The sequence below is a fragment of the Strix uralensis genome, chromosome 15 (assembly GCF_047716275.1).
Source record: "Strix uralensis isolate ZFMK-TIS-50842 chromosome 15, bStrUra1, whole genome shotgun sequence".
Lineage (NCBI taxonomy): Eukaryota > Metazoa > Chordata > Aves > Strigiformes > Strigidae > Strix > Strix uralensis.
In genome coordinates, this window is record NC_133986.1 from 11114667 (window position 1) to 11142344 (window position 27678).

Consider the following 27678-nt stretch of genomic DNA (forward strand, 5'->3'; position numbering starts at 1 on the left):
AGGCTGTATTCAAAGGTGCTATTGCATTTAGTTCTGTGAGTTGAAACAATACTCAAACGTGATTATCTCTCCACCTGCAATTGTCCTAGACCTATTTTTACAAAGACTGAGATGAAATCATAGATGTGCTAAATTCAACAGCACCTAAACAAAAAGACCTTGCATACAAATAACTTTCTAAATAAAGTTTGGGATTTGGCCTAAAACCCAGAGGCTAATTAAAGACATTGTGACTTCAGCCTGCCTCACTCTGGCAATTCATTTAAAATAGAAGTGGACAAACTCCTTGCTTGGGTTTTTGGGCAGATTGCTGTCCCCTGGGGGAAGGTCACATGCCAGATGTCTACCCCTACTGCTATATGCCACCTTTGAGGGTGGCCAGAGGGAAGGTTTGGGTCTGACAGCTAGCCCAGGTCCTTGCTGGAGTAGGATGTGTTGCCACTTTGCTGAACAACCCATTTTTCACAGCCCAGCAGAGACTGACAGATATGAAGACAGATATTCCTGCTGCTCAGCACCATCCCAGAGGAAGACCCTCCAGGAGCATTAGTTAGCCTTGAATTATGTCAGCTGAGCAATCCCAGAATTGAGTTTGGACCTGGTGGGCTATGTATTGGAGAAGTCTGCGCCTTCTGCAGTCTCCTGGGACAGTGTAAGTGAGCCCTTGGATAGATGAAGCCTTTAGCGGGTAAATACAAAGATAAATGCAAAGATATTCAGTGCAGAGTAAGCCAGAAAAGGGGTAGTGTAGCCAGAACCAGACACCAGCCTTTTCCTAGACCAGCCCAGGCTCCCACCACACCTAAAGGACTCCTTAGCTTTTTTTTAAATATTCTTCCCATGAGTGAAAGATAGGGAAGATAAGGCAAAGATAAAGTACCTGATTAGTGAAGGCAAACAAACGCATATGAACTGTACATGTAGGGAGAACAGGAGATTTCTTAACCCTTAACAAGGCTAAATAAGAGGCCTTGTCTAGCAGTAGATGGAGGCAATAGTCATAGCGTGACCCACTGGAAGCCTCTCAGCAGGCCTGAACTCCAACATCAGCTAAGTCATTAAATCTATTTCCATCACAAATTACACTTCTCCCCTTCCCAAAACAAGGAACTCCCCTGGGTGGCAGCCACCCAAGAGTCATCAGTTTAACAAGCCTTTCTGGGCATCTTGAAGAAGCCTCTAATGATCTTGAAACCTTCTTAGAAAGCTCATAGTAAACTTACCTCATTCTTCCTAACAAGTCCCCGGGGACAACTTCACAGACACTAAGGAGAAGAAAACTTTTCTCTTTATTAAAGGCAGTGAGCACTTCTAAAACCATTTAGTTTGTCACAACTATTCCACACCCTGGAGTTGGTGGTTGTTGAGTTTATGGGTTGGCATTCAATTTTCCAGTCCTCCACTCAGTTGGTCCAGAAGTTACTGGTGGAGTTTGAAGGACAACAGCTCTGTGCATCACACCACCAGAGCCAGGAGAGCAGCTGCCCCTGGCCAACAACTTCTGGTTGGCAGAAGTCACTCAACACCTTGCAAAAAGTGCCTGGGACATCACAAGGGGTTCATCAACAGCCACAGCCATGGCAGATGATGAACCAGATTCAGGGTTCATCCAGGGGGTCCAGTCAGAAGCAAAAGGTAATGTGGCTGGAGACAAAATACAGTGTACATACATTTGATCATCCAGGATTAAAACTATCTACAGCACAGGTCCAAGGTCTGTCCAGGAGCCAGATGTAGGCAGGCACACCCACAATGAGGTGTAGGGAAGGCCTGAAGGGCCCCTAAAGTGGGTGGTCCTAGTCCATAGGAGGGGGTGAGCGTGGATGTGGCAGGGGGGCAGAAAACACCAGGCAAGGCTGATCAGTACCACTATGACCTACAGCTGCCGTCAGGGTCCTGACCCACATGAACCACCCCAGTTCATGAATGCCAACTGTGCTGATGGTTCTCAGTTGCTTTCTGCTGCTCGAGGGGCTGCAGGCTGTGAGGCGGTCTGCTCTGTCACCAGCTCTGTCAGTAAAAGCATGACTTGACCTGCAGCTATCCACAGCTCATCCCGACACTTACCCTCCATCTCCCTCCCTTGCACGTGTCAAAACATAGCCCTGTCCCCTACTGTGTCGCAGCCTTGCATCTCTGACACATGCTGCTGCTTAAAAACAGTTCACTTTGACAGGGTATTGAATAGCATTAATGTGTTAAAAATGCTGAATGTTGTGAAAAACACTATCAGTCCTAGTGAATTCACTCTTCACACAAGCCAACATCTTGTCAGGCTTAGGGGAGTTCATAACCTCTCACTTCAGGCTGGGGAAGGGGACATTAACACCTTATTTCTCCTTGAGAACCTCTTGGCATGGAGCACCTGCCTGAATCATCAGAGAAGTGGTGCATGGCGTGAGCTCCTTGATGCAACCTGGAGCCAGCCCGTGTGAGCACGGGGAGAATCAAGAAACGCCCAGCACAGGGCAGGGGTCTGCACCCTGAGGTGCTCTCGGGGGAGTCATGCATGAGGAGAGGCTGAGCAATGGGATGGCTAATGAAATTCAGTGTATCTATATATAAATCAATGCACAGGGGGAAATAAAAAGCATTAACTTCAGCTCTGAGTCCCAGATTTTGTAGTTGATCACCGTTTCATATTCTGCACTAAACTAAGTAAATGGGAAAAGTTCCTCTGGTTCTTAATATAAACTAGAGAAGAAAACTTACTGTAAGGAAAGACTCAGAAAACAAATTTGAATAAGTCATTTAATGTGTTCTTCATGTATATACAGAAAACTGTATTCAGTTCAAGGATATGAAGTTGCACATTTACCGTCCTGGAGGCTAGTGGTGGCCAACAAATAAGGTAGTGCAACATTTTGATACAGCCTAAAAATATTGAGATATACAACATAAGTTTGTTCAGAATTAATAAAACTTTATATTTTATCATGACTTTTAAAATATTCTTCATTTAGTACTGCACATTAAAACTCATGCTCACTCAGCAGATGCATTAATCATTCTGAAAATATGGTTTGTAGTCAGCCTGCTTAACAAAAATGGAAAATAGAAACAAATAGTTCTGGTTAACCAAAGAAGAGTGATAGAGGTTCTAAGTAGCTGCAAATATTTTGATGGAATTCCAACAACCGCATCCTGGTTGTGCTGTCATTCAGAGACCTGGAAAGGCTGGAGAAATGGGTCAAGAGGGACCTCATGGAGTTCAGCAAAGTCCAGCACCTGGGGAGGAATAACCCCAGGCACCAGTAAAGGCTGGAGGCTGACCAGGTGGAAAGCAGGTTGGCAGAGAAGGACCTGGGTGTCTGGTGGGACACCAGGATGACCATGAGCCAGCCCTTGTGGCAAAGAAGGTTAAAGGCCTCCTGGACTGTTAGGAAAAGCATTAGACACAGGTCAAGTCCGTGAGACCACACCTGGGGTGCTGTGTCCAGGTCTCAACTTCTCAGCACAAGAGAGACAAGGACACACTGAAACAGGATCAGTGAGGGGGATTAAGGGACTAGAACATCTCATACCAGGAGCAAGCTCAGGCAGTTCAGCCTGGAGAAGAGAAGGCTCAGGGGGGGATCTCATCAGTGTAAAATACCTGTTGGGAGCAGAATAAAGAGAACAAAACTGAACTCTTCTCAGTGGTGCCCAGTGAGAAGACAAATTGAAATACAGGGAACTCCATTTAAACAACAATTTAAACAAAAAGCTTTATTCTTCTAAAGGTGATCAAGCACTGAAAACCCAGAAAGGTTGTGAGGTCTCCATCCCTAAAGATATTCAGAGGGGACACGTGGTTGACCTGGCTTTGAGCAGGTGGTTGGACGAGATCACCTCCAGAGGTCCTGTCAAACTTCCGTAAGTACTACTTTGTAAGTAGCTCCTTACAAATAGCTGTAGAGATTTTCTTTTATCATCCAAGTGGGAAGACTTTAGGTGACCCCACAACCAGTGACATCAAAGAGCAGTGAAAATGGCTACTGCTTTTTATCCAAATACTTGAAGGAAAAAGAACACCCTCTAAGTTATATCGATTCCCAAGTAATTCAGCTGTTAAGCTCACCTATATCAGTTGCTATTTCACTTTGTTGAATGATGGCCACAGTGTTCAGGAGAATAGTAATGGATTAAAGACACAGATGACAAAATAACAATGCGTTTGGAGGCTAAATGACCTAGCAGGTTACAGCTTTCAGGAGGTACTTAAACTAAGCCTGAAAATGGACTTAAACATTTTCAGATGATGTATACAAATGGCATTACTGAACAAGAGATGTGAACTGGTGTTTCCTTGTCTTCTTGGCACTGGCAATGCCTCCCCTGAAGTGTGGTGTCTCGCACTGCGCACAATGCTTCCAAAAAGATGAGCACCATAGAGAGCAACAGCAACGATCAAAGTCTAGAAAATCTCACTGACAGGCAAAGGAATAAAGACTTGAGGCTGCAAACTTCTGTGGAAGAGAAGTTGAAGGGGGAAATACATAACAGTACTCAAGTACATAAAGGGATGTGAAGAGAAGGAATAAATAAGTCTTTGCTGTTTGTGAAGAGTAGAAATAACTACTAAATTACCCAAAAAGAATTCTATTTGATAGAAATGACTATTTTTTAGGATAGTATGATCTCTCGGGTAGATTGCAGGAAAGGCTGACAGCGCCCATCACTGTTAGACATGCTCCTGCAGAGGATTGGAGGGACAGGCTGAGTGACCTCTTGCCCATCCATTCTGATTTCACAGAATCATAAAATCATAGAATATCTCAAATTGGAATGGACCCATGAGGATCATTGAGTCGAACTCCCTGCTCCTCACAGGACTATCGAAAACTAAACCATATGACTAAAAGCATCATCCAGACCCTTCTTGAACTCTGACGGGCTTGGTGCCGTGACCACTTCTGTGGGAAGCCCATTCCAGTGACTGACCACCCTCTCAGTGAAGAATCTTTTCCTAATGTCCAGTCTGAACTTTCCCTGATGCAGCTTCATACCGTTTCCTCATGTCCTATCACTGGCCACCAGAAGAGATCAGCACCTTCTCCAGCACCTGCCTCGAGGAAGCTGTGATGAGGTCACCCCTCAGCCTACTCTCCTCCAAGCTAAACAAACCAAGTATCCTCAGCCTCTCCTCATAAGTCTTGCCTTCAGAACTTTTCACCATCATGCTCACCCTCCTCTGGACACACTAATAGTTTGGTGTCCTTATATCAAGGCATCCAAAACTGCTCACAGTGCTCGAGGTGCAGCGTGGGACAATCATGCCACTTGACGGCCTCACTATGCCACACTTGATGCACCCCAGGACACTGTTGGCCCTTTTGGATGCCAGGGCACACTGTTGACTCATATTCAACTTGCCATCAGCCCAAACCCCCAAATCTCTTTCCATGAGGCTGCTCTCCAGCCTCTCATCACCCAATTTGTATGTATAACCAGGATTACCCCACCCCAGGTGCAGAATCTGGCACTTGGTTTTGTTGAAATTCATACAGTTGGTTCTTCTAGCTTGTGCTCTTCCTTGTTTGGCTGCCCTTATGTGCAGCCTCCATCCAAGCCTGCAAAGGTTGATTACCCTCTTCCAGTGTGCTCTCAGTCCCTGCTGGTACATTCAATTAAGCTGTCAAGAGAAATAAGTATTGGAAATGGGCCCAAGTTGCAATGATTCAAATTATGGTGTAAAAGGTGGGTTGGGAGGTTGGTACAAACCTGTTGTGGAGAAGGTGTGCAGAAGCCACACTATGCTGGGTGTACAGATGGGAATGTTGGGTAAAATCAGACGTTGGAAATTCAGTTCACAGTTTATATTAGTTTGAGGTGTTATTCCAACACAAGAGCCATCCTGCAGGCGTAAGAGAGCAATTGGATTTATTCAGATCCTATGATAACAAGGCACACTCCAGTTTGTTCAGCTTTTGTCATCTTGAAGATCTATAATGGACAATTTTTGCCTTTGAAATCTGTCCCTGGTGTTCCATGAGTCTCCAGAGATGTCTCATGCCCAGAAGAAGCAATTACCAACTACCCTGCTGTTTTGTTTTGCTTCCTTTTTTTCTTTCTTTTTCTCCAGAGAAAAGTTAATTACACCCCAGTGAACTGTCATATAAAATTACCCAAATTAAGTGCAACAACTACTGGGAAAAAAATAATCCAACCATAATGTAAATGTAGGAAACTCTGCTCTTAATCAAAACAAGAGGGATTTGTCTCCCCTACATGTTGATGGCTGAAGTGTCCCCAGAAGCCACCTCATCCTAAAGGAGAGAGTACTAGCTAAGAAGTGGACATATGAACTTGAGAGAGATGATCTCCACCTGGGGTATCAAAACCAGAGTAATTTCTGATGTTTTCTGGCTGCATTCTCCGGGGTTGAAGCACTCTTGGACAATCAAGAGGAAGAGTTATGCATGAGCCCTCCAAGAAGCCATGTTCCTGGGAGACCTTATCCTTCACCAAGCCAGACTGAAATAGGCTTCTAGGTTTTACTGTTAAGAGAACACAAAAATACATGCACATGTGTGCGTGTACAGCATGATGCACAGAATTATGTCCCAAAGAGGCCAAGCTAATAATTATTGCATCATAGAGTAAAGGAATTTGAAGTGCCACTGCTGTTTGGCCATAAAGTTAGAGGGATTATTTCACCTGAAGTATGAATTCATAATTCTAAAGAAAAGAGTCGCATAAAGTTTGTATCTCCTCTATGAAATGCCATAGAAATAGCAGCTTCATCCTGGTGTAGCAGAGTGAGCACCTTTCTACAAAACAAGCAAGCTCAATGAGGTCACAAAATAAGTCCTATTGGGGATCTCGGTCAGTGCTGATTTTTTATTTTTTTTTTCATTTAAGGGTCTCAATTGCAAGTGAAGAACAACCAGTAAAGCAAGCAGTTTTGGAAACATATGTGGGTTTTCATATAGGGCACCATGGACCTGCTATGAGGTAAGGACCGCTCCCATGGAACATGATGGAGATGGTCAGGAAGAACATGTGCAACCAAAGCTGTCCAGGGCGCTGCCCAGGAACGACTCAGGGCTCTGAAGGTTGAAAAGACTTGGCTGCAAGTGGTTTGTCTCTGCAGAAGAAAGTGCTTTACCCAAGTACTTCCAGCTACCTTGGGAGAAGCTGTGGGAGAAGCTGTGTAGTGGGCAATGTGGGGTTGCTGCCATCACTACATGCAGGTAATGGAGGCCTTCAAAGTACAAATGAGACACATTCAAGGCTGTTTCTGTAATTTGCACTATACTCACCACAGTGCTTCACTTGTGCATCTCTGCTCCTTGTCCTTCTGCCCTGATGGATTTGATGAAAAGGTGCCGTTTCCTACAGTCACTGCCTGCATGAGCACAACCTCCTTCTCTCATCGCTATCACTTCTGCTACTAATTTCTATCATACAGAGTATTCCCAACACTGAACATGCATCTGTGAGAAGCTGGCCTTCAGTCAAGCTCTTTCTTGTATCAAGGTTTTGCTGTGCCCCAGTGTTATCTTTCTGTGTGTGAGCCTTCCAAGTTCAGCCTTCACCTCTTCATCTCCTTCATATCAGGCTGTAGATCAGAGGGTTCATCATGAGGATCACCAGGATATAGATCACAACGGCCGCCTTGCCTTTGTCCACTGAAAAATGAGAGCTGGGATGCACATAAATAAAGAAGATGGTCCTAAAGAACAGGGTGACCACAGTCGGGGGGAAGCACACAGGCTGAAGGCTTTTGGCCAGCCCTCAGAGAGTTGAGCCTCAGGATGGCAGTGGGGATGTAGGTTTAGTAGATGAGGACAATGGTGCTGCTCAGGGTGCTGAGCATGAAGGACAGGGTGAAGAGCACCAGCTCGCTGCTGCGTGTGCCTAAGCAGGCGCAAAGATCACTGCAGGGACACTGCAGAAGTGATGGATCACACTGGTGGCATGTCCCCCAGCACTGCTCCTTCCCCAGCACCCAGAGCTCCCCCAGGAGCACAGAATATGGGACCCCCATGCCCTGGGCCAGCCCAGCACAGTGGGGCACCCCAGGGAGGGACAGCAGGAGCCACACAGGCAGCCCCTCTCCTTCCCTCCCATCTTCACACCCTCATCCCTCCCAGAGCCACTTCCATGTCTCCTCATCATTGCAGATGTGGTGGGCACCCACAGGCCCTTCACCCTCTTGCCACTCTCCTTTCCCAGAGCAATGGAGGGGAAGGAGGCGGCACAGGACTGGGGGTCTGCGGCAGGTCCTGCTGTCAAAAGCCTCCTGGCTACAGGCAGCCCTGCTTGAGCAGAGGGGCTTGGACCAGGTTGGTCCTTGCCCATCTCAGCCAGTCTGTGATTCCCTTTGATGCCCAAAGCCCCACTGCCCCTGCTCTGGGTGGCTGCACTGCTGGGTGGTACCTGCAGTGGGAGTGAGAGCTGGTGTGACAGAATTGAATATTTCAGTTGGAAGAGACATACAATGATCATCTCGTCCAACTGTCTGACCACTTTTTTGAAAGGAAAACCTAAATATATTTTAGGGATTAGGTCTGAAATCTTTCTCCTCCCTCTGCTTGTTGGGTGTACATTGTTTGGGATGTTGCTGGAATCCTCCATTCCCTTCAGAGTGACCCCTCTCTGATATTAGGAGAAACACTAAAGGTTTCTTTGGCAGCAGAAGCATGTTTGACACATGTGGTATGGTCAGAAATACAATTTCCATCTCAGACAAGGTGGAGACCTCTCCATTCCTGCCATTGGCTATATGGAAGCACATGCACTATCTCTGTAGGATCTAGCAGGATAAACACATCTTATTACCATTATGGGGTAGGACATGGTGTTACCTGGAGACCATGAAGCCATTAAGCACTAGAAGAGCTCACCTATGGGTGAATTTCAGGGAGTATTGAAATTAAACCATGAACTAACTCCCTAAGCTAGGTGGAGGGATGGTTGTGTTGAAAAGGAATTATTCACACTACTTAGCTTAAAGATAAAGCTCAGGATACCAACACAGAAGCCAGCCTCCAGCAAAAAGGATGATGTTAGAGATGCCATTTTATAATGTCAAAGGAACAAATATGATGTACTACCTTGAATCTTCTATGATTCTTCACTAGGGAGGTACCTTGTGATTGAAAATGCAATATAAGAACACTGGAATGTTTTTTTCCCTCAGCAACTCTGATATAGGGGAATTAAGATTGAATTCAGAGCAGGAACACAGGTCACAGCAGGTCTTTCCTCAAATCCAAAGGAATAGACCCCAGAAGGATGCCCTGACTCCCACATCTGCAGCTAGTGCTCTGTTCCAGGATGGAAGAGGTCTGACAAAACTTCCAAGCCTGGGTTAGACAGGCAGTGTAGGAAAGTTGAGCCTCACATTTCTCCTGCTCTGCCTATCTAGTTAGGATGCACTGAACTGAATGAAAAAAACATCTGTGTGTGTAGGTGGCAAAACAGTGCTGGGGCGGGGGGTCATCAGCATCTTCTCTTTCCCACATGAATCCACCTCTCCCCTCCTTGGTTTTCCCTGCTTCCCCATCATTCCTGCTGTCCTAGAGGTGACTCCAGACCTCAGACATCTCACCCCAACCTGGTACTCTCAGAAAGCCTCATGGATATCTGTTTCATCAATGTTCTCCCCCCCCAGGAACGGCCATAGAGCTCTTGGCATTTCACTGCCTACCCCTGCATGCTGGAACCATCCGTCTGTGCCTCCAGCTACCACTGCTGAGAGTCTGAAGCAGGGACAAAACCCTCTGGGCTGTGGGTGTCTGCTAGAAGTCAGGTAGCTGCCAGGCAGAGGACCCCATACACAAGATGGGCTTCTGGACAGCGGAGCTGTGGCATGAAAAACATGGCCATGACCACCCCCTCTGCCCCACTGCTGTTCATGGCCAAGCTCATGCAGGCTGGGGTCTTCCTCAGCTATGAAACTGGGAAAGTCTCCTTTTATAATACAACTTGTTGCTCTCACATCTACACTTCTGAAGTCCATTTTGCTGAACTGGTCCATCCCCTGTTCCATCCATCACATTAATGCTGACCCACTCGGCACACATCAACCCTCAGACTGGTACTCACGGCTGATCGCTACTCTCCTGTCCAACAGACAATACCAAACGTTCAAAAAATTAGAGGTGTAAAAGGGAAATGCTTCCTGAGCAAGTCTGATCTCATAGTCCTAGGTTTAACCACCAGAATCTTTCAATTTACAAGGAAACTGAGCATGGCTGCTCCTTCCTCATCCCCACATAACATCTGTAGTAATTTCTGGGACCCTGCAGTTATCTGACCCCAGAAGCAGAATGGTGCTGCAACCTATACCAAGATTTCTGTGCACATTTTTTGCCCTTTGTCCACATTGATGCATGTCTTGTGATTGGTCAGATGGCTTTGGAATAAATGGTGCTTTTTTTGAAAATGGTTTCCACTGTCATAGTTCAAGAATCACAGGAAACCCTGTGTAAACATCTGCTGCTCTGCTTATAATATGTAAACAGCCAGTAAAGGACTTCTGATCTTTTCACCTGCTCTAAGTAGTCTGTACTTTTTATGGAGCAGGAACTACGCAGCAGGAAAGATGCCTTGGGTCATCCTACATGCCATTAAAACTTGTGTTCAGGGAACTGAATCCCAACCTTACTGTAGGTCAGGATGTTGACCTCTCTGGGAAGCTCTGTAGCATTACAGCTACACAGGTGGCCTTACCAACTTCTTAATGCTTGACTTAGAAATTTAAGTGATCTTGGATGGACTGATGTGCATTTTAAGTTGGTGAAATATACTTTAAAACAAAATAAAAGAAAACCCCAGAAAATCCAGAATGTATTACCCTAGAGAAAAGCTCTTTGGCTATTACAGGTGACTTCTGAACCCATTGTCAACATGACTGACAGCTGAGAATGGATTAAGCTTAAAATATTTCCACTGGTTTAATATTAAGAATGTGCACTTGTTACCAGTAAGATACAAGCTCCTACAGGGAAGTCATTAACTTATCCTTTACACTAAAACAGCAACTACAAACAAGGCCACTAAGACAGATATCCTTGGCATTTGGTTTTAGTAAGGATTAGCGTGCAAACAAAGCCACATCAGTTATTTAGCACCAGGCACAACAGCTGGAATGACACACCACAGCACTAACACATCCAGACGTCCATCTCAAGCTGTAAGAGTTTGTCATCCCAGCATTAGAGCCTCGTAGCTAAGATATACACAGATTTATAGCCACAACACAGAGGAGGCTGCACAGCACTCCTCCTCTCCGCACATCCATTTCCACCTTTGTCAGCCACGCCTTCACTTTTTGCCTGGAATGAAGCACTGTTCCTAGTTATGGACTCGCACAGACCTGAAGCACACTCTGTAAACCTTCCTTCAGTCTGCCAACACTGAGAAAAGCCAGGGCATGTCTGTGCAATGGTGGCAAAGCCCACAATGGCAAGGTCTCCCTTCCCCACCACTGGCCATAAAAGGAGTCTTAGAAAGTTCTGTAATGTACAGACATCAGCGTAGTTGACATCTCTGGTTTATGGGAGTTGGTTCGCACCCGGGCAGACTGATTTTGAGATACATGGTGCAAACTATGGCCAGATTGTGCCTGGTAGCACTGCAGGTGTTGCAGCTGGATTCTTGACATGGGCTGAAAACACACCCAGACTGATGACCTTGAATGATGGCGAAGGAGCCTTCCTTCCAGACAATCTCCCACAAAGGACATGCTCATGTTTTCTGCAGGAGCAATGTGGTCAATAAGAGGCACCAGTCCCATAAGCTACTTTAGTACAGGAGAATGTATATCTAAGTGTGCCTACAGTACCAATTCCCAGCATTCACACTCTAAAATGTGCATCCAACACCTGTGTCTAAGGCTGAGGCTCTTGTCTAAGCTTTGTCTGTGTTCACTGGAAAAAAAACATTGCCAGCTGAAGTCGTCTCCTCCCACGATAATGACCTAAAGCTGTGCCAACCTGTTGGCCTTCTGGAGGTGTACACCTCTCCACTGTAAAAGGAGCACAGAGAAGGAGTTTTGATTCCAGCATCTGACTTTTAGGTGGCTAGAGTTAGAGAAGATCAGTCACAAACTGCAGTGCCTATCCAATTACTGGGGCTCCGGAGGATGCCAGAGACTGAGCGCGATGTTCTTGTCTTGTTAAAGCAGTTCTTACCTGGCTGATCACTCTTCTTAGGGCACTTTTAACTTCTTTGTTCCTCAGGCTGTAGATAATGGGGTTTAGCAGGGGAGTGAGGATTCCATAGAGCATGGAAACTATCCTATCCTGATTAGGTGAGTAGGTGGAGGAAGGCCGTACGTATGTGCAAATGGTGGTGCCGTAGAAGATGCATACTACTGTCAAGTGAGAACCACAAGTGGAGAAAGCTTTGTACCTGTTCTCAGAAGAGTTCATGCACAGGATAGCCAAGAGGATATAGATATACGAGATCAGAGTGACCACAAAGGCGCTGCTTCCAAGGACCCCAGCAACTGTGAGAATTACCAGCTCCCTACTGTAAGTAGGCGAGCAGGAGATGGCCAGCATAGGAGGGATATCACAGTAATATTGGTCAACTTCATTAGAATCACAAAAAAAGAGTGTAAAAATCAAAGAGGTGTGCAACAGAGAATTAAAAAATCCTACCACCCAGGTGCCAATGGCCAGGTGAGCACACAGTTTCATACTCACGATATTCATGTACTGCAGCGGATGACATATTGCAACGTAACGGTCATACGCCATCACAGCCAAGAGAAAAATCTCTGTGCCCACAACATCAATGAAGAAGAACAGCTGGAACATGCAGCCAGTGAATGAAATCACCTGATTCTCAAGCAACAAGGCTTCCAACATCTTCAGCACAGTGATAGTGGGACATAAGATATCCAGTAAGGATAAGTTGCCAAGGAAGAAGTACATGGGGTTGTGCAGGCGAGTGTCTGTGCTAATGGCAACAAGGATTGTGATGTTGCCTGCCACGGTGGCCAAATAAGTGATCAAGAACAGCACAAAGAGAAGAAAACGGACTTCCGGAGCATCAGAAAGGCCTACGAGAACAAATTCAGATACTGTTGATAGGTTGACCCTCTGCAACTTATCTTTCATTGTAGACATTATTGAGGAGGTTTACCTGGAAGAAAGAAAAGTTCTAACTTAGTCAAAATTGCATCTCCCTTCTAAAGAATGTGAATTTTTTGGTCTGTTTTGCAGTTCAAAAACATTTGCAAGTTTGCATTGCCACATTCAAAAACCTACATTTTACTTGTATATACTCAATGTAAAAGGGAAAATATAGGTATTAAGCTTAACAGTGATTAAAAACAAAAAGTTTAATTCTTGCAAGCCATCTTCTCAGGCTGAAGACCTGGAAGTTGAAGACGAAGACACCTCCTCTGTGGTGGCTGGCTTGGTTGGATGCAGCCCTGAGCAACCTGAGTGGCATGTGAAGGCAGCTGTACTCTGAGCAGGGCGGGTGAAGTACAGATCTATACAAATCCTTTCAGCATAAATTATTTAATGATAATAATATCAAAGGGTGATATTACTAGCTGAAGCTAAAAGACCTTTTTTTTAAGTAATGCTATCACAGAAGAATTAAATCCCTGGTAATCAACAGACAGGTAGTATACCCCAGATGCATTTTGGGTTTTTTCAGCTTTATCCAATGGGATATAACAGAGATATAATCTAGTATCCCATTGAAGACCTCCCTCCTTTCTATAAATTTTACCCTATAGACTTCTATAACAGTACTAGTACTTGTAGGATCTAGCTGAATGTTTTTCCCCCCTTTTTTCAATTCAAAGGAAAAAAGAAGAAACACTTGGCACCGACAGATCTTTCCATCTACCCCGCATTGCTGCATTGACTGCAACTCAGTACTTACGGTAATGATTTACGTAGTAGCCCTATAGAGAAATAAAGCAAAGTTTGGCACAAGCACCTCCTTGTTTGCACATTAGAGCATGATTACCAGACAGCGCAAATATCGTAACACTCATTTGTAAAAGATACAGATAAAAAATTAAATAGGTGACTGACATCCCAGCTGAGACAGGCTCCTCTGCTGTCTCATGTTCTCACAGAACCTTGTTTCCAGCTTGAAAGGGACCAAACTCAGAGCTTAAACTACCATAAGAAATATTTTAGTCAGCAGAAATAAAAGGCACATGGTGTTTTAAATCACAGCATTGCTTGTTCTTAAAATGGGGAACTTATTCAGGTGAAATACAACAGAAGCTTAACACAGAAATACTCACTGCTACAAAGAATTAATTACTGGTAATATATAGTCATCTGTATCTCCAGGAAATGTGACTATCCTTTTTCTTCTTTCTAGATCTGATCAGAATATCTAGTGACAGAAAAATTATTTCACTGTAGACTCAGGAACATCAATCTATTAAGGAAGTGATGGCTCCAGATTTAGCAGCACAGGAATATTCATACAGGCATCTGCAAGCACTGTCAAAAATGCTAGCTTGACCGCAAGGGTAAGCACTGCTTTTCTTTAATGAGGTTTTATAAACATGTGAGGATGTATCTGGGGAGGAGTGTCTCTGAAGCTTTTTTGGATGCTACCTTTATTGCACATATGAGGCTTTTCCAGCATGTTGTCAAAGGGTCAAGGAGAGCTAGAAGTGTGATAAGCTGTTTCTTCACCCTCAGTCCTTTGATTCCTATGACTTTCATGTTGTAGGACCTTTTTAAAAGGCTGTGGTTTGATACTTGAGTCTACTTCTAGGAAAAAAATAATAGATTGTGTCATTCTCCCTAGGTCCTGCCAGCCCACCTCAGGTGCCATTCCAGGCTGCTGAAGTTTTACATCTCCCAAGAGCCCAGTGTTCCGATTTCTTTACACTACAGCCTTAAAGTTACTTAATCACAAATTGTTTTCAAACTAATTTGTCTTGCTGTGGAGGTTGACGTCTATCACTTGCACATATTGGGTCAAAATACATTTGGTGACAGCTACTCTGCAGAGAGTGTACCTTAGACAAGGGCAGTGGCAACAGCCAGTACAGCATCATGTGCCGGTGTAAATGCCTTCCATTTCGATTTAATGGGCAATCCTGTACAATTTTTGTACAGGAGCAACCTTTTTGTTTAGTCTCTACAGAAATAACAGAAGAGAAGCCACTTGTGAAATCCATCCACTAGTGGAAGCAGATGTGTACCCTGGCATAAGGAGGAACATAAATTACCAGCACTGCTTTGAAGAGCAAATAAAAATTCCCTTCTAGTTCCAGAAAGCATCCATGTATGATGCACTCATTTACAGGAGCACCACTTTCCATCTGATGTGCAGCACGGCAGACCTGCTCCTATTCCAGTATTACCTGCCCATAACTTCTGCACTGTTAACGTGAACGACCCTGTTTGCCAATCATTCTTAAAGCCTGTTTGGGTTTACAGTATGTGACTCTTACAAAATTAAGACCGCTGAGTATATGTCAGAAGATAAATTGGAGTTCTCCAAGGATTACAAAGCACAGGCCTATCCTGCTGTGGTTGGAATAAATCCACACAGTCCAGGTCTCCGCGTACCGCAGTTAGCCCTAGAACAAGCAGACATCACACTTCCCATGACGTTTTGCATCAAAGAACAGAGCTAATCATTCTGTAATAAAACCAGATGCCAGAAGGAGATACAATAAAGAGATCAATCACATCCATAGCTGTGAGAAGAGCTAGGACTGTGCCCTTCCATCTTCCTAAACTGGCTTCATGGCACTTAGACCCATCTTTCCGTTGAGCTGCCACGAGAGGGCAATACCTCCTGCAAAATCTCTGGTGCAAGGCTTCAAAGTACATCGCTGTACTAATACTCAAGAGATGATGTGTTAATACTGGCCATGAAAAGGGGCCTCCTACTGTTTGACTGTAGTATTTTTAACCCGAGATTTTATGCCTAAAGCCCAGCGCTGATAATCCAACCTCAGTACAACATAACACCTGACTTCCTGCTAAACTCCTCATTGCTCGCCACCAGCGTGATGTGCATGTGGTAGCTACTTATCTCTCCAAAATGCAAACTTCTAAAAAGTGGTGGTGTGGTAACATGTGCAAGTATAAACAGCCTCAAGGGGAGGTTAGCTTTATGAATCTTAAAGGCTTCTTTTGGAGTGGGATGCATCGACCCCATCAGGGTGACGGTCACCCAGGACTATGGAGAGCACTGCAGGCCGCTGGCTCTCAGCGCTGCATCTAGTGCTCAGTTGTGTATTTGCAGGGGTATTCTTCGCTGGGTTACTAGAAGTAGAAACACAGGACAGTATTTGAGATATGCTGTTAGCCTAACCTAATCAGGCTTTCCGTTTAATGAGGTTATTTGTGACATTGTTAGCCCAACACTGCAAAGGCCCAACCCCCAGGATTATAAAACCTGTGAACTATGTGGTCCCCAGTACATGCCACATGCCAACACAGCTTTAAGCTCTCAGGAAAATCAAGTTACCAAAAACTTCCTCAGATGTGCCTGTCATGCTGTTATTTTAATCAGTTTTATTTATTGTATGCTTGCTGAATTTTACATAAATGTTTCATAAGGATAGCCTTATTAGCCTCTGCATACACTGAAATACTCAGTCCACATGCAGTAATTGTAGCAGCTCTGAAACATTTCTCAGGAGAAAAATGAGGCCTTAAACCCAAATGCCTGCAGACATGACATACTGCTTGTAGAAAGGGTATTCTGGCTCAAAGTAAAAAAAAAAAAAAAAAAAAATCAAAATTTCCCAGGTAGTATTCCTCATCTTGCAATACCTCAAAGCAAGGAGATACTTGGATGGTGTAAATCCCTCAAATGTTGCTATCCCATACCCCTAAACTGCTGGTATATGTAGTACAGAGTAAACTCATTTTATATCTTATTCACCCAGATAGCTCAAAGTCACTTGTTAGAACTCAATTTGCTCATTTTGCTGTGGCCTCCACAAGAAACCCGTAAATTGACAGTTCTTACATTATATTTTATAATAGACATCATTTCCCCCTCCCCTAAAAAAACAACAGAAAACCAACACAAACCCAAAACAACAACAAAAAAACCCCAATCTATTTGCAGAATACACCCATGCACCAGGTGATTATACGCTGGATTAGAGCTACCCTAACTGCCAGTCCCTGCCCGTTTAAACCAGAATTGTTGGCCACATCTCTGAATGCAGAGACAGCACAGGGCAGCTCCCACCCCTCCTGCCAATGTCAGGACCATCCCCAGCATAACACAACCAAAGTGATTTGATTTTGACTAATTGTGGGATTAATGAGCTTTGTTAAATCTGGAGCTCTCCAGCTAGGAACATTTATTATGAGCCCAAACTGATTACAGACTTGGCTGCTGAAAATTCTTTTTTTCCCTCTAATGACCATTTGTGTTTCAGACACAGGGATAAACTCATTTGAGGTAATTCTGCTGTCTTCATGCTTAACAAGGGAATAATCCCACATTGCAACTCACATTGCAGATGGGCTCTGTACTTACTGTCAGGTTCTCTGACAATATCCTCTCTTCTAAAATTAAATTTGGGATTTTACTCAAAACTTTGGCCCCCATTTGCCAGGTTCTGGCAAGAAGGAGCAGCCAGAAGATGCCTGCAGAGCAGGAACCCTGGGATAGCTCTGGATTAGCCTTATCTTTGCCAAGAACCATTTCAGAGTTTAGTTTTCGCTGTGAAAACAAGACTCATCAGTTGACAGTGTGTCACCCCACAATAAAAGATATTTGAAACCAGCCATATCCAAGCGGTTTTAAAGCTGGGCACCCCAATAGACTTGATCCATAGTCTTTAAATAAAATTGATTAGACCAGCATCTCTTCAGTTTTCTTGGGGTTTAACAAAAGCATTGTAGAGATCCTCCCAGTTTTCAAAGGAGTTTTTTTTTTCTTTGAGGCAGTCTTTCACTGTCCTCTAGATTACGTCAATAATCAAACCAGAGTGTAAACTCAGAGAGCAGCTAATTTCCAGAAGAGAAAGAACTTGAGATTTTAATGATGCACAGTGGAGCCAATTTATACACATTTATAAACTCACCTGCCAAGTTGCACCATTGCAATTTGTCAGGCACCAACTTTTTAACAGCATCTTCTGAGGCCTTATTAAAATCATCCCAAGCTGTTTCCTGGAGAAAAATCAATTATATTAAATTGCTTGTCTTGAGACACAGGCTCCCAAAAACCGTATGGAACTTGCATTTGGCTTCCTTGTCAAAATCAGAGCGATTATTTCAAATCAATACATGCAATGATCTGCAGAGTGTTTTCTCATAGAAAAGCAAAGGAAATAGCAGGCACTTCCCCTAGAAGACATTTGTAACTTAAAAAAAGAAAGTAGGAAATTACAGTTTTGTGATTACAGATAGAACAAATAAAGAAACAGCTGGAATGCAACACTGGTTCTGATGGGGGCTTTATCATCAGACAAAAACTGTTAGTCATCTACTAATAGTTACAAGCCTAGTGCACCCATTTTGCAGAGTCTCTCTCTTCTGACTCCCCAGCACAAATATTTCTTCTTAACGGGACAAGCCATAATGCTGAGAGGAAAAAATAGCAATTGAGAAATCCTGTGTTGAACACAGATGTCCATCATTGACACAGACTATGAAACAGAGTGGCTCATATAAAGAAAGTTTTCACAGTAAAATAATTGAGGTGTGACAGTGTACATACCACAGGAGGTCCAGGCCCCACAGCTTCCACAGACACGCAACAACGTCCTTTCTAGTTTTAAGATCCATGGGTTTTACTCCACAGCCTGGTGCCACAGAGTATGACTGAGACACAAGACTGAGCCCTGAATTTTCTCAGTGGTCTCAGATCCAAACTAAAACAAAGACTGAAACACTCTCAAGAAAAGTCACTCAATTTGGGCACGCACTTTTCAGAAATCCACTCACTTGCTACCTAAAGGTTCGATCAAAACTCCTAAATCCTCATTTCCTCTCCCATTTTCCCTACTGTGTCAACAACCAAGGGCATATCCATCCCATCTCCCCGTGTGTACCAACCCGCAGATCCAAATGAAAGCTCCTAATTAGATACTTGGAAAGGGAAGGTTCAGTCCCCTGTTCCAAAAAGACTTTGACACCCCAGAATATATTCACAGAACAGCAGACCACGCAGAGATGGTGCAGTCTGTGGTGTACATGTCAGGATGAGGCTGAATGGGCAGAGCAAGGGGCTCACCTGAGAAAGACTCTGGGCTGTTTGGGGAAGAACGTGAACCCCCATGGTGGGGTGGGTTTGGTGCTGTGGGAGGATATTGGCTCAGGACAGAGGAAGGTAAGGAGGGAGTAAAAGCAGATGTGACAACACAGGGAGAGAGGAGAAGGCACGAGTAGAATTGAAGGGCTCAAATCAAGAGCAAGAAGTGCAGTTGAGGGCAGGGTGTGGTCAAGGAGCTGGAGGACTGGACTGGCCAAAAGCAGCAGAAAGCACTACCCCAACTTAGGGCTAGAGCATAAGCATAGTTCATTTCAGGCAATACAGACAGTGAGGTGATCAGAAAACTGCCAAGATAAACCCAAGTCCATGTCCTCAGCAGACATGGCCTTGGTTTGCACAGAGGGATGGTTCTGCTCCTAGACTCGCCATATTTGCTGTCCTGGGACTTGTCTCCAAAGTCCAGCTGAGCCACTTCAGTTTTACAGTGCAGCTGCCTCTGCTATTTCACTCTGCCCTCACCCCCACGCAGACATGGGGACATCTTTCCCATAAGCTGTTCCTGGGAGATAATTACATTCCAAATTATTTTCAGTTGATAAATCTTGTGTGCTTAAAGTTTGGTATGGCAGACATAAATGCAGAATTATTTATAGATCAACCACTTAAATTCCACTTTTCTTCCCCTTTTGCATTTGCCATGGTTCTTCCTCCTTTTTAAAAAAAAAAAAAAAGATTCCTGGATTTACTGCTTCTACTGTAGCATCCAGTGGCAAGTTCAACACAAAGCAATACCAGCACTGTGAGATGACTTAGAGTCGATGTATCGAGTCTCTAAATCTTTGGGGAAGTCAATGAGCACTTTACAGGCCAATTTCACTGTGAGGATACAGGTAATAGAGGCTGACAATATATGGTGGAAGAGCTTAAAACTAATTAAATATCCCATAAATATCTATACCTGGATTTGTGCCTAGGTTTGTGAATAACAGCAAGAAACAGTGAAGATAGCTGGTTACATCCCTTCTGCCTCTCTAAGCAGTACAACTCCATCTCCCATCCCAGTCTCCTCTGATGCTGCTGCCCAGTCTATTATTTTCCTTACATTCGCCTAGAAAAACAGAGCTATACAGCTCAATTAAAAAAAATCTACTAATTCAGAAACCTGTACTTTTAGCTTAACGCAAGCTGCTAAAACCCACAGGCTTCTCAAGAGTCTGACTGATGATAGGAGTGATCTGGTTTTTTAGTTATATAGACTCATTGCAAATGAGAAAACAGCTCCCTTAACAGACAAAAGAGCCACTGCCAGTTCACACTAGCTGTACTCAAGCAGCTGCATTCCTGGGGTACAGAGGGGGCCCCCCCAAGCTTTGAGACACTTGGCCAAAGGTCATCACCAGGACATCGCTTACTCACGCTCTGCCCTTTTTCTGGCGACAGCTCCTGGTTACCTCAGACATGAACTCATTCCAGCAACTTCTTTAACCTCTTGGTGCCCCTCATTTATACCTGCTGAACAAATTAAGCAAAACAAATTAACATCAGCTGAATAACTGGACCACAGGCTCTGATTAGACTTGTATTGATTTACAACAGCTGAAAACTTTTCCACCTGCTACTGTGCTTATACTGTTTTGAGGATTTGGTTTAGAGGCTTCAGTGGTATAAAAGTAATTTTTACCACAAATGTTTTTACTCAGTATCTCCAGTGGAGATGTTAATACTGTTTCTGGAAAATTTGCTGTAATAAAGTACTATTTAGCCCTGGGATTTTATTAGAGGTGGTGGTAATTCACCAGAGCTGGGACATGTCAGTGGAGTACAGCACATTTACCCCAACACTGGGTGACCAGCCTCTGTGTGTTCCGGGGTGATTTCCTTTAACCTACACCTTGGCTACAGTCTTTGCAGGAGCTGTGCTCACTCTTACCAGCTGGAGATCTGGTTGGTTTTTCTCAGTTTAGATACAACATTTTGCTCCAGATGAGACATTTTCCCCAATAGCTTAAGTGATCCTGATCTATGAATATTTTAAACTATTTTTACTTCTTTTAAGCCGGCTGCCTAGGTAGTCAGCTGGCACAGTTTGCCTTTGATCCATTATTACATTATTACATTACATTTGAAACAAGAAGTTTCAAAATGCCAGAGAAATTTGGGGTGTTGGTATCTTATAACATTGAAGCATTTGCCTCAGTAAAATAAAACAGGGTTCATGCCTATTTTCCTGTCTAGTTTAATTTAAAATAGAGTGTTATTAAATATTATATGATTTCTATAATATACATTCTGAAATGTCCAATAAAAACTTTACTGCAATGAAACAAAATTACCAAAATTATACATTTTTCTTTTTCTCAATTGAAATTTACCCTAATTGACCCAGAATATATTTTAATATTTTAACATCTCTCTCTAATACAAAGGAAGATTACAGAAGTAGGAATTCATCATTAAAAAGGAATATCATTTGCACAAAGATGGGAGATATTTGGAAATCTGTCTTGACCAGGAGGATCAATGACTCACCAGTGCTTCTGATCTTCCTCCTCTTTCTACTGGTGTGGGATTGAGGGCTAATTTAAGACAACATTGTACCAGGGGAGAGATAAAGGAAGCAGAAAGCCTTCCACTTCCTTGCAGTAATTCACCTGCTCGACATACAAGGTTGGGATCAAGGCACAAGTTTATTCTCGATCTAGTCTCTCCTTGGGACACAACGAATGGACTGGGATCTAAGTGCTGCTGAGCAACAAGGCTGAAAGTCTGGACAATCTGCAAAGGAAAACTGTTATAGTCTTCGGTGTTGTCATTGTCCGAGTCTTAAATTGGAATTTAATACTGCAGTGATAGCTACAAAAAAACCCCACGTAGCTGGTGCTGTGGCCACTCAGCTCTTTCCTACAGTGTTTCCAGAGCTTTCCATGTGCTCTGGGCAGATCAAATATCTCAGATCACCACTGCAGCATGAGCAAAAAATTTTGATGCAACTAAGGTGGAGGAGATGTGGGATGCAAAAAATCTCACCTAACAGTAACTAGGTTATCAGCTCTCTCCCAGGGGACAATTTATGACCCCTAAGATGAGTTTGTAAGAGGGATATGATGATTTATCTTCTGAGAGGGCCTGTTTCTTTGTTATAAAGGCAGCCTAGACAACTAGATTAGATCAAGTCACCTAATATTTAAATAGCTTAACTTGAGAGAGATGAGTCCTACTTGTTGTGTAGATAGACATGTTGTATGCACACAATAAGCCTGATGTTTCTGGATCCACTGCACAGCTGTGCTAGGAGATGGGCTGCAGCTCCGAAATACCAAACCAAGCAGCACCAAATGTTGCTCTGACAATCTTCACGCACACAGCAAACCAGCTGTATTTGGGATGCACTGTGCTTAACAGACACGGACAGGGCATGTTTGAAATGGAAAATATGTGTGTAAAAATGCCTGCCCTGGAAGTCCACCTGCCTTATCCTCCAAGCCCACAGTTTTGTACCATGCCATAACACCATTTTCCACACCACACCAATACGTGAGGTAAGTCTCTGTGATGAACTGTTTCAAATACTTGGGGTAAACATACAAAAAAAATTTCCTCACTGGACTTTAGCTGTATATAAGTGACCTGTTTAATCAGGCTTCCTCCATATTCATCAGAGAGAAAGAAGCTAGCATCTTCAAAGAGTGAAATCCCATCCCTCCTTCCTGAGGATGGGATGGATCGTTTCCAGGAACTGCCTCTATCCACTGAGTACGGACAGAGCTTCAATGACTAGATCAGGCTCACACAACACTTGTACATGCTCAGTGGCAGATGGCACCAACTTTTTCACGCTCAACCCTTTCTATTGTTTTCCCTTTGAAGGCATCTTTTTCTCTATTGAGAGACCTTGAATCACCTAGGCTCCAGGATGAGATGCTGCAGCAGGGTGCCCTAATTTAGGTGGGATGAATCCAATCATAAACCATCGCAGCACAAAGAAACTTATGGTACTCTCCTGATGGCAGACACTGAACTTCTGATGCATTTGGTGGTGTAATTGCTACCCTCATAAAGGATAAAGTTTGCTGAAGGAGTACAGAAACTTATTTATTGCAATGTGGAAATGTTAGTTATTAAAAACACCTTGCAGAAGAAAATTCTACTGTCTTTTCTTTGGTCTTCTCCCCCAAACACTGTTGCTATCTCCCAGATATAACTCTGGATTCCGTCACTTCTTCCTTTACATATTGTCCCTTGTATGATTTTAATAATTCGCTTTTGTGAGAGAATGATGACTATTTTCTGAAAAGGTAAAAAAATCTCATCCTTATATGTCTAAAGAGAATCCTACAAACAAAATCTCCAGTCTAACTTACCTGTAAGCATCAGTGTCAGGGTATGCATTTAGATACACTCAGCATATGTGCCTCTGCCATCTGGTGGCAAAGCACAGTAATAGCACGTCAGAGGGGGAGAAAATTCTTGTCCTGGATTTATTTCTTTGAAAATTATAATCCCGCGCAAGTGAATCTTTTTTAGAAAGCTTCAGGTTTTTCAACGTTTATTTTTAATATTATCAGTTATGTATATATCCATAAGTTGAAGAGCTTATATTTTATAGATTCTTGACTTTGTGATGTTTATTGTTTACTGCTGCTAGTTGTTGACAATGTATTGTGTTATACTGTACTGAACACGATACCATTGCACTATACATTAATGTGGTGACAGCGAGATATAAGACATACTCTGTTCAAATAGCTGAGCATGATTCTAGCTATAAGCTTCAGCAACAGGCTGTCCCAAGTTATTCCAAATATGGGTAAGCACGTTGATTTATCTCACCCAAATCTGCATCAGAAGTGAGTCCATCAGATCTCATCAGTCTAAGCTTCCTTCATGGTCAAAAAAAACCCATTTCTTGGGCACTCTTCATCTTCTCTTAAAATAGATATGTTCATACCCTAGGATCCACGGATCTTTGTTGTTAACTATCAAGTTCAGATGAACAGCACAAATGAAGCTGATTACTTCTGAGACCATATACCTTATACCACAGACAGCTAAAGTGTAGAAAGCAAAAACTCACACCTTGTCCTTCAAACTGGGGGATCCAAGTGACTGAATGAATATAAACAAAGCCCCATTACTGTCATGTATCCTGAAATATTGTGTCAGGTATAGCCACACCACCCTGTTGGACTAAGCTGAGAAGGGTCTTTGACATATAATACATACTAAGGTCAAAAAACCCCCAACCCAAACCAATGAATTCTTGCTTCTTGTGGGAGGGAATTCAGCAGTTACGCAGGTTAGTGTGAAACTTGTGTTCTTCAAGTCTTAGAAACCTGTGGTGAAAGACGTGTTTCCCATTTCTGGTTTCTCCCTCATGACGGAAGGCCAATCATTGCTGCTGTTGAATTCTGCTAGAACAGAGGATTTCGACACAAGCAGAGTTGCTGGCTTTCCGAATTGGGAAATCACCCCGGTGCACATTTCAGCAGCACTTGTATGACCCAAGAAGAAGCAGCTGTGTAACTGCTTGTGAGTCTCTCTGCTGAAGACTGGGTTACTCGCCAGATTTCCCTGTAGACCTTTGATCTCCCGATGTCTATTCGTACACATAGAAGTTCCATTGTTAACCTGATGCAGGCCTTTTTGGAGCTGCTTTTTATTTTTACAGTGCTGGGAGTTACCAAAACTGGAATAAGACTATTCTGGGATTCCTAGACTGTAATATTCTAGTTCCACATTGTCCTGAAATGATGTTTTGCTAAATTTATGCTCAGTTTTAAATATAAACTGACTTTGTCTCTCTTATTTCAGATAGTTCAGAAAATGCCTGTAAGAAGCAGTCTAAAAACCAAGAAGCAGTCTAAAAACTAAGAGGCCTAAAGCCAGTCGCTGTGGACATTCTTCTTTTCCACACACCTAATGTTTTCAGGGCTGAAGTAGAGGAAATTTTCTTTCACCAACAATGTGGAAAGAGGAGTCACTCAGGCTCCAGAACTCCTTTCTAACCAGATTTTTGTGGTAACAGTAGGTAATATCTTAAGAAAGGATCTGAAATGTTTTTGAACAGGTTGTAATCACTTGCCATGGCAGAGAAATGGCTGTGGTGATGGGAAGACTGCATCCATTTTTATGAGAAACAGAGGAACATCATGGAAACCAGCATAGAAAAGCAAAGACAAGACAACAGGAGGAAAAAAGACGCTGACAAAACACCACAGCTCTTCAGATCTTTCTGATTTGTAGTTCAGGGAAAAGAATTATTCATGCCTTAAAAATTTCTGCATGTTTCTTAATAAACAGTAACAATGTTCGTGCAAGTTCTGTTGTGTAATGGTGGTTTACTCTTTCCAAGCAATGTTTGGAGGCTGCTCAACATTTCCCACACATGCAGGTCCAGTGCTCAAATGGCCGTTGCTTAGACTCTGCTATATCCTGCAGCATAATTCCTTTTCCCTTAGAATTCCATCCCAAACATCTGAGCTCTGCCCAAGCAAAACTTGTCATTCACTCACTGCATCACAAAGCTCCCTGCATAATGCTGTCACTCTGTACTCAAGAGTTTGGTCCTTCTGACTTCTCTTTGAGGGTGCAGAGAAGGATGTTTTAATTGTCATCAGAAACTGCAATTATAATTGCAAAGCTACATGAATAATAAAAATCTTAAAAATGTCTGATCTGTCCTGCAGCAGTGAAAAATCCATAGGTGGACCAAGGCAACCTAAAGTGCACAAAACAGGTAAGAATACCAATGAAAACTATGGCTCTGAAGTAACCAAGGTTAGGTAAATTCCTTAACTGGAACTAAACATCCTTTGGATTTCAGATATTGCCCTACATGTTGGATTCCAACCCTGTTCCCATGCCCTAATCTGTCATTATTCTGTAGGAAAGTAACTCCAGGTTTGCTGCAAACCCAAGTTGTCTCAGAAGACTCTGCAGCGCTTCCACAATTTCCACATGGACGCCTTCACCTCATTATTCCTCAGGGTATAAATGAGGGGGTTCATCACCGGGGAGAAGACAGTGTAGATCACACAGATGTGCTTGTCAGAGGGGAAGGTAGAAAAGGGACGGAGGTAGATGAAGATGCAGGGTACAAAGAAGAGGGTGACGACCATCACATGTGAGGCACAGGTAGAGAGGGCCTTCCAGTGCCCCTCAGTGAAGCGGACCCTGATTGTGAGCAGGATGAAGGTGTAAGACGTGACCAGCACCAGGAAGCAAACCAGGGATATTAAGCCGCTGTTGGAAGCCATGAGCCACGCCGTGACATAGATGTCCGTGCAGGCAAGCCGAATGACAGGAGGCACGTCACAGAAGTAGTTGTCGATTGTGTTAGGGCCACAGAAGGGGAGCTGGATTGTGAGCAGTGTCTGGACAATGGAGTGGAGGAAGCCCCCCGCCCAGCAAGCAGAGACCAAGAGCCAGCACACTTGCCGGCTCATGATGGCTGTGTAGTGCAGGGGCTTGCAGATGGCAGTGTAGCGGTCATATGCCATCACAGTCAGGAGGAACATCTCCGATGCCCCAACAAAGTGCAGAAAAAACAGCTGGGCTATACAGTCTTCAAACGCAATGGCCTTCCTCTGGGAGAGCAGGTCCACCAGCATCCTGGGAGAGGTGACAGAGGTCCAGCAGATATCTATGAAGGACAAATTGCAGAGGAGAAAGTATATGGGTGAGGACAGCTTGGGGTCAGTCCTGACTGTTACAATGATGAGAAGGTTCCCCAGCAGAACCATGGCATAGGCCAGGAAGAAGAAGGTGAAGAAGAGGACTTGCAACTCCTTTGTCTCAGAAAGCCCCAGGAGGATGAATTCAGTCACCCGGGAGAAGTTTCCCAGTGCCATCCCTTCAGCTCAGGCTGTCATGGCACAGCTGTGGGGGTGAAGTCATGGGCTGGCCAGGAAGAGAAGGGGATGTGCTACAGCTCCAAGGTTCATGGATCATGAGAGCAGGATGCATTTACTGCTGTTCTGCCTGCTACAGAAAACACAGTGTCACATCATAAATTATGGTGAGCAGTGTTCACAAAGGGCACTGCCCACCTCTCTCCTCCTGCCTTCCTGCCAGGGAAGGCATCTCGTCTGCCAACAACCTGATTCCTTCCCACTCCCTTTTCAGGTTTCTGGTCCCTCCACACTGACCCTTGCCCCTGAACTCCCTCTGACCACTATTTTTCTGCATTGTAGTTGGTGTGACAAAGTGTGTGCTCCCATTCTGTCAGGGAGGAATCAAATCCTACTCCCACAGGACAAGAGCCACAAATGCTGGAAAAATGCTACACTGTCCTTTTACCTGATGGAAGTTTAAAGTGCCGTGATGGAAGCAAATGCTGAAGCATCATGTCTACAATATATGGTTCAACCATGGGCTGTTCCATGTTCTACTCCTGATTACATTCCTCTGAATTGGCAAAAGGGCTCTCCAGTTGGCTTGTCCACTCTGAAACTAGAAATACATGCACAGAAACCAGATCTGGGAGGTTCTTCACCAGTATTCCTCTCCATTGAGCTAGCAGCTGTTTAGTAGCTTGAGTGCTCTCTTAGGCCTGCT

At 43.8% G+C, this 27678-nt stretch overlaps 2 protein-coding genes across 2 annotated transcripts; both read right to left on the reverse strand.

The window, feature by feature from the left end:
- Positions 1-7533: 7533 nt before the first annotated feature.
- Positions 7534-13058, reverse strand: LOC141950392 (olfactory receptor 1f45-like). The gene is made up of 3 exons (XM_074885138.1): positions 12063-13058; positions 8126-8364; positions 7534-7657 (listed from the first exon to the last, which is right to left on the reverse strand). Exons 1-3 carry the CDS (start codon positions 13056-13058, stop codon positions 7534-7536), a joined length of 1359 nt encoding a protein of 452 aa, XP_074741239.1.
- Positions 13059-26045: 12987 nt separating this feature from the next.
- Positions 26046-26993, reverse strand: LOC141950134 (olfactory receptor 4E2-like). The gene has a single exon (XM_074884567.1). It carries the CDS (start codon positions 26970-26972, stop codon positions 26046-26048), a length of 927 nt encoding a protein of 308 aa, XP_074740668.1. The 5' UTR covers positions 26973-26993.
- Positions 26994-27678: the final 685 nt, after the last annotated feature.

Coding starts and splice junctions, on each gene's coding strand:
- LOC141950134 (XM_074884567.1), bottom strand. CDS start 26,972: ATGGCACTGGGAAACTTCTCCCGGGTGACTGAATTCATCCTCCTGGGG.
- LOC141950392 (XM_074885138.1), bottom strand. CDS start 13,058: ATGAAAGATAAGTTGCAGAGGGTCAACCTATCAACAGTATCTGAATTT. Junction 8,365..12,062: donor TGGCATCCTCCGGAGCCCCA/GTAATTGGATAG, acceptor CTCCCACTGCAG/GTACCACCCAGCAGTGCAGC. Junction 7,658..8,125: donor GGCAAGAGGGTGAAGGGCCT/GTGGGTGCCCAC, acceptor CCTGTTCTTTAG/GACCATCTTCTTTATTTATG.